Source organism: Aegilops tauschii, chromosome 2 (genome assembly GCF_002575655.3).
Source record: "Aegilops tauschii subsp. strangulata cultivar AL8/78 chromosome 2, Aet v6.0, whole genome shotgun sequence".
Classification (NCBI taxonomy): Eukaryota; Viridiplantae; Streptophyta; class Magnoliopsida; order Poales; family Poaceae; genus Aegilops; species Aegilops tauschii.
The window spans coordinates 620,562,832-620,574,088 of NC_053036.3; the positions used below are offsets into that span (position 1 = coordinate 620,562,832).

General features: G+C 46.5%; 1 protein-coding gene across 1 annotated transcript; it reads left to right on the forward strand.

Annotated features, from left to right (window-relative positions):
• Positions 1-9,900: 9,900 nt before the first annotated feature.
• LOC109753624 (cytosolic sulfotransferase 15) lies at positions 9,901-11,055 on the forward strand. Its single transcript, XM_020312541.4, has one exon. The coding sequence runs from the start codon at positions 9,949-9,951 to the stop codon at positions 10,912-10,914; it is 966 nt and encodes a 321-aa protein (XP_020168130.1). The 5' UTR covers positions 9,901-9,948; the 3' UTR covers positions 10,915-11,055.
• The last annotated feature ends 202 nt before the right edge of the window (positions 11,056-11,257 follow it).

Genomic DNA, 11,257 nt, shown 5'->3' on the forward strand with positions numbered 1-11,257 from the left:
AGGACAAAAAAATATTGGGCCTCAGTTGCGAGTCGAGGGTGGACTTGCAACTAAGACAAAAAAGATCGGACCCCGATTGCCAGTCGAAGATGGACTTGCAACTGAAAAAAAAAGATTTGGCCTTAGTTGCGAGTTGAACGTGGACTTGCAACTAGGACAAATAAAAGGCCAGGCACCAGTTGCAAGCCGATGGTGGACTTGCAACTGAGACAAAAAAAGGTCGGACCCTGTTGCGAGTCTAAGATGGACTTGCATCTGGGACAAAAAAATAGGCCCTAGTTGCGAGTCGAGGATGGGCTTGCAACTCGGACAAAAAAAGATCAAGCCCTAGTTGCGAGTCGAGGGTGGGCTTGCAACTCAGACAAAAAAAGGTCAAGCCCTAGTTGTGAGTCGAGGGTGGACTTGCATCTGGGACAAAAAAAGATCAGGTTGTTTCCCCAGAGAGAGTCGAGGCTGGACCCTGCTACTGGGACAATAAATGTCGGTCTCATTGCGAGTCGAGGGACAAAAAGATTAAGCGTTAAAAGTGTACATATAATTCTCATTCACTACTACAAATACAACGTTGATGTGGTTGGATTTAACGAGATATTATTTGTGTGCAGTGGAATAAAAACTGAAAAAGAAAAGAAAAAACGGATGAGACTAAGGTGATTAGAAAATGATATATTTGATGGATCACTGGCGCTCAAACATCCAATGTCTTGGCGAAATCACTAAGAGCAAGTACAATAATGCCTAGTCAGCTGGCTGTAAGCCGTTCAACGTCAGAAAATGTCTAGCTGAAGAGGAGAGAAGGCAGAAGAGAGAAGGGAGTGGGCGCTCCGTGAGTCGCCCGGCTACAACACAGAAACCCAAGAACAGCCGCCCGCTTGCAGCCCGTTGCAAGCGCTAGAGCCGGCGCTCTGGATCCCGTGCGTCTTCCTCACCTCCCGCGCTTCTTTCATCACCACCGCGCCAAATCCTTCCTCCCCTCGCCCCAAATCGTTTTCGTCTGCCAAATCGAAGATATAAAAAAGCCTCCAAAATCAGCCCCAATTTGCCACCTCGTGAATCCTAGAATCGCCGGCCGCGCAGCATCAACGAGATGGCCAGCATCCTACAAGGACGCGTGCACCGGTTCCTCTGGTGGCCCTCCATCGGAGCCTCAGGTCGACGTACCGCCGGCGCCTCATCTCATCCGGCCGCAGGCGCATCGGTTCGTCCGGCCGGCGCCTGAACTCGTCATGCCGCCGCCGGCGCCTCATCTCATCCGGCCGCAGGCGCATCGGTTCGTCCGGCCGGCGCCTGAACTCGTCATGCCGCCGCCGGCGCCTCATCTCATCCGGCCGCAGGCGCATCGGTTCGTCCGGCCGGCGCCTGAACTCGTCATGCCGCCGCTGCCTCACTTCGTCCCGACTCTGATCATGCCGCCGGCCTCCTCTGCACCATGCTGACCCACCAGGCTGAGTGCAGCAGATTCTTCGGCTGAAGGTCCTTGCTGGGCACCGACGGCCAGCATTGGTGCTCTACTACATCTCCTTGGTATATTGACGACCCAGATCCACAAGCACTGCTAGTTGATACACTTGTGTCCCTGTTTATGTCAACTCTGAAGTCTGAACAATCAGATGGCCCTTCGTGGTGTCATTTATTTATATGATCTGGCTGTTGTTCACTTGTATGATATATATACTAGAGTAATTCATGGGGATGAAAAACTATTGATGAATTTATTTCCAGCAGTAACCAAGAAGATTGTAGTCATATAGGTAATTACAGAAGTTGAATTTCAGTACCTGATCCTAGTGCAAGACCATCCTTCATAGTGGACAGAAAAGGAGAAACATGCACATTAATCTTAATCTTAGAAGCTCCATATCCATATGTAAGCATTGTGCAACGGAAAATAAAATAAAAGTACAGTACAAGATCACTAAATCTACTGAAATTTCCTATTTGTATTAGCACCAAGTTTATCTGAATCAAGTTTCCTGGAAGCGAAAAAACAGTGAAGAACAGGGAACAGGGAATATAGTGTACAGTATGGAAAACAGATAATATTGACTGTGCTACCTAGTAGTACAACGCTTCATAATATTTGCCCACACTTTGGAATTAGTCAACTAACAAAATTGAGGAGACTTAGTCAACTAGTCTGTGTGAAATATTGGCCACAAAGATGTTGTTTACATTCGATCATAACAGGTAATATATACATGCAAGCATTAAGTATCTAAGTCTTTATCAGAGTCACTCTTATAGTCAACCTAAAAGCCAACCTATTGTGTGTGAAGGCTTTATAGATGATGTGGAGCGGGTTTATAGCCAGCAGCCGGCTGTGCTATTAACCATGCTCTTAAAGTTACACGGATCAGATCCATCTATATATTTAATTTATAAGGATCAGATCAGTCTATATTTTAAATTATACAGATCAGATCTATCTATATTTTCTATTTTCAAGTTATACAGATCAGATCTACATATATTTTGGCTAGCACTAGGCGCCGGCGCGCCGGTTCAATGTTTGGGCCGGTCGCGTCGGGCCATCCGATCTAATTATTCTTAACCGTTGGTTTGGCCCCTCTGTGTCTTCTACCTCCTAAGAGAAAACAAAGGAATCCACACGCTTCCCGGAGGCACACCTCCGCTCCTCCTCGTCGTCGTCGTTGTGGCCATGTCTGACGAGCTCTGGCGAGGTCCTGCTCGGGTGGTCGCCGGGATTGCATCACGGCCACCATTGATTGCAGCGGGATTCACCATGGATGCAACTCTAAAAACAATCAAGTAGATTAGATCCAACGCCCGGGTGCCATGATTGCAGCATCCCAGCGTAACCCCGCCTCCAACTCGCTGCAGTCATCGGTTTGCACTGTCCCGTCCAGCCAAAAAGAGATCTAAAAAAGGCAACAAATTCTCAGTCATCGGTTGAAGCAAAAATCGTTATAAGGTTCCAGCAAAAAAAAAGGAAATCGATTCCAGCAAAATCAACCTCTGCAGGGAGAACTTCAGTGGTTGATTGTAGGAAACAAAATTGCTAGTCCCAGCAAACGAAACACTGTTTCCAGGAAAAGAACTCAGCGAAGAGACTCCCATTGGTTCGATTATAACAAACAAAAGAATGATTGTAACAAAAAGAAAAGCTAGTTCCAGCAAAACGATACACTGGTTCCAGCAAAAACTCCGTCAGCAGTGGCAAGGGTGCGTCTGGTTCCAGCAAATCGCGTGGCTGATGGTAGGAAAAACGGATGTCGGTTCCAGCAAATGTAGGGCAAGGTTCAGCAAAATGGTCGCCCGCAGCCCGCCGTCCGTCTCCATCGCATGAAGACTTTCGCCGGTTGAAGCAGCAGGGGGCACCAGTTCCAGCTCTGGATGCCCGGTTGCAGCAAAACGAGGCGCCAGCTCCAGCTCGCCACCATACTGGTTCCGGCACCGGCGGCCCCCGCGGGTTGCTGCGCCGCCTGCTCGATGCAGCTTGCCCAAAAGTCGATTGTACCTCCGCCTGCTCGATGCAACTTTCCCAAACGTCGATTGCACCTCCGCCACCAGTGGTTGAAGCTCCGGTTGCAGGTCGCCTGTTGACGCGGCGCTGTCAGATGCAGCTCAACCCATCGTCGGTTGTAGCTCCTCTGTCCACTGGTTGCGCTTCCAGCGTGCCCGGTTGCAACTCCACTGTCTGTCGTCCGTGGTCCGTCCCTGGGACGAGAGGGGTGCATCGAGGAGATGGAAGGACGTCGACGTAGCTATGGGGAAAAGGGGGAAAAGCTCGCTGCAGAAGGAGAAATAGCAGCAGAGGAAACTCCTCTGGTGGTGGTGGGGCTCGCCGGAGCTAGGATCCAACGGCGCGAGGTAGAGGTGAGGCAGGTGTTGCGTGAACGGAGAGCAAGAGGTGGGGGTAGGCGATGGGCGAGCGGGGAGGACGAGCTGCAGAACTTGTGTGGATGAGAAAAAGCAATGCTGGTTGATACGTCTCCAACGTATCTATAATTTTTTATTGTTCCATGTTGTTATATTATTATTGGATGTTTTATAATCATTTTATAGTAACTTTATATCATTTTTTGGAACTAACCTATTGACATGGTGCCTAGTGTCAGTTGCTGTTTTTTGCTTGTTTTTTACTTCGTAGAATATCAGTACCAAACGGAGTCCAAACGCAGCGAAACTTTTTGGAGATTTTTTTGGACCAGAAGACACCTTGGGGGCCAAGAAAGCACCTGGAAGGAGTCCCATGGGGACCACAATACACGAGGGCGCGCCAGGAGGCCCATGCGCGCCTTGGTGGGTTATGGGGCCCACGGGGGTCTCCTGCACCGCCTTTTCGCCCTATAAATTCTCAAATATTCCAAAAACCCTAGAGGAGTTGACGAAAAAAAATTCTAGCCACCGCAAGTTCCAGAACGACGAGATCCAATCTAAGACCATCACGGAGGGGCTCATCATCCTCATTGGTGCCTCTCCGATGATGCGTGAGTAGTCCACCATAGACCTAAGGGTCCGTAGGCAGTAGCTAGACAGCTACCTCTCTCTCTTTTGATTCTCAATACAATGGTCTCTTGGAGATCTATTTGATGTAACTCTTTTTGCGGTGTGTTTGTTGGGATCCGATAAACTTTGAGTTTCTGATCAGATCTATATACATGGATATTATTTGAGTTTCTTTGATCTCTTATATGCATGATTATTTAAAGCCTCATATTTATTCTTCGGATCTTTGGTTTAGTTAGGCCAAATAGATCGATTTTTTTTGCCATGGGAAGAGGTGCTTTGTGACTAGATGCATGCTGGATATCGATTGGTGTGTGGAGTAATAGTACTAGATGCAGCCAGAAGTCGGTCTACTAATCTTGGATGATGCCTATATATTGATCATTGCCTTGGATATCGTCATAATTATTCAATCTTCTATCAGTTGCCCAACAGTAATTTGTTTACCCACCGTATGTTATTTTCTCGAGAGAAGCCACTAGTGAAATCTACGGCCCCCGGGTTTATCTTTTATCATACTTATTTCAAGAACTATTTTCCATCGCATTTATTTTCAAATCTATTATTCTAACAACCCAAAAATACCTTTTTGCACTTTTTCTTTATTTATTTTATTTCGCATTTTATCGAGATCTATTTATCCAAACTCATACAAATTTATCTATCTTTTTACCGGAGAGGGATTGACAACCCCTCTTACGCGTTGGGTTGCGAGGATTTGTTCCTTGTGTGCAGGTACCGTTTACATAGTATTGCTTGGTTCTCATACTGGATTGATACCTTGATTTCATAATTGAGGGAAATAACTACCGTAGCTATACTGCATCATCCCATCCTCTTTGGGGAAATACCGACGCAGTTTCTAGCCACATCAAAAGAAATTTCTGGCGCTGTTGCCGGGGAGACATCATCAACATCTATCTGGTTCCTAATCACAAATCTCATCTCCTTGCAATTTATATTATTTTCCATTTGCCTCTCGTTTTCATCTCCCCCACTTCACAAATTTTTTCCTTTTTATTCGCCTTCTTTTTCATTCGCCTTTTTCACGTCAGATCTATCTATTTGCTTGCAATCTTGCTTGCCTACTTTGTCATTATGGCTAGCTCTTCCTCTATTGCGTGTAACAACGAGAACAAATTTCTAAATTTTAAGCAAAGGGAAGGGGAGAATCTAAAAGATGCTTGGTATAGGATTTGCAATGCTCATAATAGATCTATTCGTAAGCAATCTACCGTTGTTCTTCTTCGCAGTTTTAATGCGGGCATCACCACTTGGTATAGATTCGTCCTTGATGCGATTACCAGTGGAAATTTCTTGATGTGCCTGACTTTGGATGCTTTTAATGATATGGCAGATCTAGTGGGTGCACCACCTCTCAATACTAATGAAACTATTTTAACTCTCGAGCATGTTATGCAAAGGCTTGATGCTATTGAAAAGAAAATGCTCCTGAAGAACATGTTGAAAATTTAGATAAAAAATGCATAATCTTGCTAATAAATTTGGGTCAAAAGCGGGAGATGTTTTTAAATTGCCAAGGGAAAAGGAAGCCGTAGTTAACGAAAGAATAGAAGAAGTCCCTTCACAGATTGATAAATTAGAAGAAATTTTTAGTAACTTAAGCTCGCCCTTTTCTTCTGTTAAAACTATTGAAAAAACTCCCGTAAAAATTTGCAAATCTACTCAAATCACTAAGAACAAATGTACTACTTCTAATAACAACAAAGGAGATCTTAAAATGATTAGTATTCATCCCAATTTTTTTGAAGTGGTAAAAATCCCTTCTTGCAAGAATGAATTTTTCAATCATATCCCTAGGAGTATTGTTATTGAAAATATGCATGCTAAATCCTTGAAGAATTTTGGTTGCGAGATTGAGGAGTTGAAAACCAAAGATGACAATACTTGAATCTATGCATTATGCCTAGCTAGGGGCATAAAACAATAGAGCTTGTTGGGAGGCAGCCCAACGAATAAAATTTATTTTTACGTTTTTCTTTCTGTTCTTGAGTGTTTACACAATTATGCTTCTGTTATGATTGTGTTTTTATGTTTTAATTAAGTTTTGTGCTAAGCTAAGCCTTTGGGATTTATGTTGGGTGATAGCTGATTTGATATTGTTGGAAAACAGAAACTTTTGCGTCCAGTAAAATGATTTTCATAAATCACAGAAGTGATGAAAGTTTCTGAATTTTTTACACAAGATTGTTTATGCCGGCGTCACCTCTGTAGTGGCCTTTATGGGACCCAGGCGGTGGCGGTGGCGGCGGCCTCCCGTCTTTACTTCTCCTTGATGATGGAGGTGGCCACGAACGTGTTGGCCACCGTTTCGTCCATCTCCATGAAACCGGCTTCTTTCTCCGCCTCAGACCGTGGTTATGTGTATGTTAACGTCGGATGGCGCGGTCCCAGGAATGGGAGGAGTGGTACGACACGGTGTCGTCCATGGCAGCCACGATGCCCGTGCCGCTGTGCTCCCCTGCGTGCCGGCCTGGATCAACTCGCCACTCCTCAGCGACCTGGCTTGGAGCGGCGACTTGTTGAACAACACGCCGGCGTGGAGCTTCTACATCTGCGAGCTGGCCTGCAGCGGCCTGGATCATCGAGGGTGGGGCGTTGCCTGGCTCATACCCGACGGGCTCCACGGGCCACCCAACCGACTTTTATGCTAGAGAACTCCTCTTCCAGCTCACCGGATGCCATGGAGATTGTGGAGATAATGGTGCAAGGAGGAGATGGGAGCGGAGTGTGGTGTGATTTTTGCCCGGCGTCTAGCACCGTTTAAATAGTGGGCAGACATCCGGAGCCAACTGGCGCTGTGTTTAATGACGGGTGGCCAGCGAACGGACGGGTGGCCGGAGTAGGTTTCTCGGCACACACGCAGGTTTAATGGAGGAAGACAGACAGTCTGTGGCCGTCTGAACTCGGCTAGGAGGTGTGTTCAGCCGGGCGTTCAGCGGGCGGCGCTCTCTCGGCCGACACGCCGCTTCAATGCCGGCAGTGAGAGGTTGTGTTCATCTGTGCCACCCTCTCGTCCAGTCAAATCGCGGTATCAATGCCAACTGCTGCGTGCGCTAGACCGGCATGAATGCGGCGCGGATGGAAAGAGCGGGAGAGGCGGATGGGAGGTTTTTGGTGGACAAGGGCGGTCAGACGAGGGTGTGGCAGCTGCCCGGACACCCGCAAAGTCCCCCACCTTTTTCTCAGAATTGCGGGAGAAAGTGCATCTGGACCGTCCCGCAGACCGATACGGACCCGCGTTAGATGGCTTCCGCGGTCGGACCGCGCGGTCCGGACGTATGCAGGTGGTTTGAAGGTAAGCGTTGGAGTTGTGTTTATGGGGAAGGGCTGAGCCCCTTCGACATAAAATAAATTTTGTTTCTTTTATTTTTTTCAAGAAAACTTCTGATCTATTCATCTTCAATCATGACAGTACAACGAACAACAGAAATAATAAAAATTACATCCAGATTCGTACACCACCTAGCGACGACTACAAGAACTAAAGCGAGCCGAAGGCGCGCAACCGTCATTGCCCCTCCTTCGCCGGGGCCGGGCAAAACTTGTTAATAGTAGAAAGTTGGGAAGTCGTCGTGTTAAGACCCCGTATGACCAGCGCAGTAGAGCATCAACCACCGCTGATGAAGGGTAACATAGATCGGAAGGATTCAACCTGAAAACACATGAACGTAGAGGAACTATGACCAGATCCGAGCAAATGCATCAAGAACAGATCAGTCAGAGACATATCTCCACACACCCACCGATGTTGCTATACACACCATCGAGACGGGGGCTCGGCGGGAAGAACTTTTTTCCATCTTTAGGGAGTCGCTGACGTCTCGTCTTCCTGCGTAGGACACAAATCCTAACAAAACGCGAACGAACAACTGAAAACAGAGCCCTCCCGCCGGCAATGACCGAGATCCACCGCGCTGACATGGCCCTAAAGCCACCGGAGACGAGGCGGACAGAGGAACCCTATGCTTTTCTTGGGGAGGAGGCAGTCTTTGACGGTGATTGGCCGAGTCATTTGCTTCTTTGTTTTTCTTTGCCGGAAGAGGACCTATAGTGCACTACATTGTAAAAAGGAGCTAGTATTTTTTTTTTTTTGGAGTAACCTACATCAAAATAGGCCTCAGCTACCTATACGAGATTGAAAAGGCGCGAATACTTTCCTGAAAAAAAATCATCAATGATGCTGACCTCAACACACACATATCATGTAACTTGATGTTCAGATTTCACTTTATTAGCAATCTCCTTATCCTCGAACATTTTGATCTTCAAAACAATTGGTAAACCAATAAATTTGTCTACTTATTGCGTAGAAACACCAACGAGCTTTGCTACACCTACGAAAACTAACATAAATGATTAGTTGGCAAATTTTGATTGGAGGGAAGAGGGGCCCACCCTGAAATTCAGGGGAGCAAAGATTAATGAGAGGAAGACACCTAATCACGTAAGCTAATTTTCGTACGGTTTAGGTGAGGATTTCTCAACATGGACTGTTTTTGGTTCCCATCAGTACAAACATGAATACCTTTTTTCTAATTGTTTTTCCTTCTCACAGACTAGGAAATGTCGACGACCCCGACAAAATGCCGTCGGTGTTGGCCGTCATTCCGGTAGTGACTAGAGGCATGATTAATGTTGTTTTTTTTTGTTTTGTTTTGGGATTGCTCACCAGGTGTGCCATGTGGTAGTCTAGCTGTATCTCTGCAACAAGGAAAACATTATGATCGATTAGTTGCGCTCTCACTAAATATTTTTGAACATAGTTAGACTTAGAATGTCTAGCCTTAAGATATGTATTGCATTGTATAGTTCAGAAATAGTCGATTTTTTTGGCATTTGCAAGATTTTTCTGCCGTATGGTGTTAACAACTCATGATTATTCTAAAAAACTATGATTTATTTTTATTTTCAAAATGCAAATTTGTACAAGTCATGAGCATCAACTGCCATCTTATATACTCTAGATTGTTGTGCCAGATGTGGGAGCACCGATCAGTGCAATTTTAAATGTCTAGAATGTAGTACGTGCTACATTTTAAAAAGGAGGGAGTATGAGCGAGGGTTAACCTCCAAAATTTCATGGAGTCTGTTGGGAATTTGAAAAACACTAGTAGATGAAAACCACCGTAAGAGAATGGAGTGATGCTATGGCCTATGGCTAACAAGAGAAGGAACCCCAGTGACCAACTCTCCGGGTGAGGGATCAGCACGCCGAGGTTTGCGGCTTGGAGAAGTTTAATTTTGTTTGAATCTGCAACGGTGGTGGTAGTTGTTGGACCTGTTGCCTTGTTGGTGGATGATTGATTGATGGCAGTAGGTAGGGTTAGCTAGCACATCCCTGTCCCATCGCTTCGCTCATAACATCTACTGCCAGTCATGGTTACCTCTATATAACACCCCCCAAATCCCTTAGCTAAGTTCGACCCACACACTCTTCCACCTCTCACTCTCAGTATGGCACAAGTTGAGTCTGAGATCAAAGAGAGCTCTACTAATGAGTCCGAAGCTCTCATAGCTACACTTCCCACAAGGGAAGGATGGTCCACGCCCCTCACCCTCTACAACAAGTGCTGGCTGAGATCACACATGCTCAGAAGATTCATGCTGGTGAGAGACAACTTCAAGCCCCGGCGCGACGACATCATCCTCGCCACCCACCCCAAGAGCGGCACCACCTGGCTCAAGGCCCTCGCCTTCACCATCTCCACCCGCTCCCGTTGCGACTTCACCGACAGCCCTCTGCTCACAAACAACCCACAGCGGGTCGTGCCCTTCATTGGAGCCATGGGTGGAGACCTCGACTTCCTTGAGACGCTCCCTTCGCCGAGGCTGCTGGCCACCCACCTGCCTCCCTCGCTGCTCCCGCCGGCCATCTCCACCGTCGGCTGCAGGGTCGTGTACCTCTGCCGCGAGCCCAAAGACGCCTTCGTGTCAAGGTGGCACTTCGACAACAAGATGAGCAAAGGGGCTCCTATCACCCTCGACGATGCATTCAGCATGTTCTGCGAAGGGTTCTCCCCGTTCGGGCCCTTCTGGGACCATTATCTCCAGTACTGGAAAGAAAGCTTGGCGAGGCCGCAAGAGGTGATGTTTCTCAAGTATGAAGAGATTGTGTCAGATCCGCTCACGGTTGTTAAGAAGCTTGCAAGCTTCCTCGATGTGCCCTTCACCGAAGAGGAGGAGAAGAGTGGGGTCGTCGATCAGGTTGTGAGCTTCTGCAGCTTCGAATCACTTCGCAACCTAGACGTCAACAAAACAGGCGGTGCTGAGCGTGCAGGAGGTAAGATTTTCATCCAGCACTCCTCACTGTTTAGGAAAGGGAAGGTTGGGGACTGGGTGAACCATATGAGCAAAGAAATGGGAGAAAAAATGGATCGCCTCGTGGAGGAGAAGTTCAGAGGATCTGGTCTAGAGTTCTGAGATGTATTCTTGTCTTGCTTGCATCTGGTGGGAGAGTGCCTATAATGTTGATGTATTATGAAGTCCATGTGCACTGTAATAAAATTAAATAATCATCATGTTAATGGTGACCTGGCCATTCTGAAAAGTTAGTTGCGGTAATGATCCGTTTGCTGTTTGTTTTATAAAGCGCAATATACTAGTATGATGAAAAAGTTGCAATAATATTAATATCAGGATGTTACCAATTACACATAGCCTCTTCAATAATACAATATCACGACCTAGTTGTGACAATGAGGATGCACACAACCAAAAAGAATAACAAGAGGAAGAGGAAAGAAAGAAAGTCCGTATTCCATAC

Excerpts from the sequence above, each read along its gene's own strand:
- LOC109753624 (XM_020312541.4), top strand. The coding sequence starts at position 9,949 with ATGGCACAAGTTGAGTCTGAGATCAAAGAGAGCTCTACTAATGAGTCC.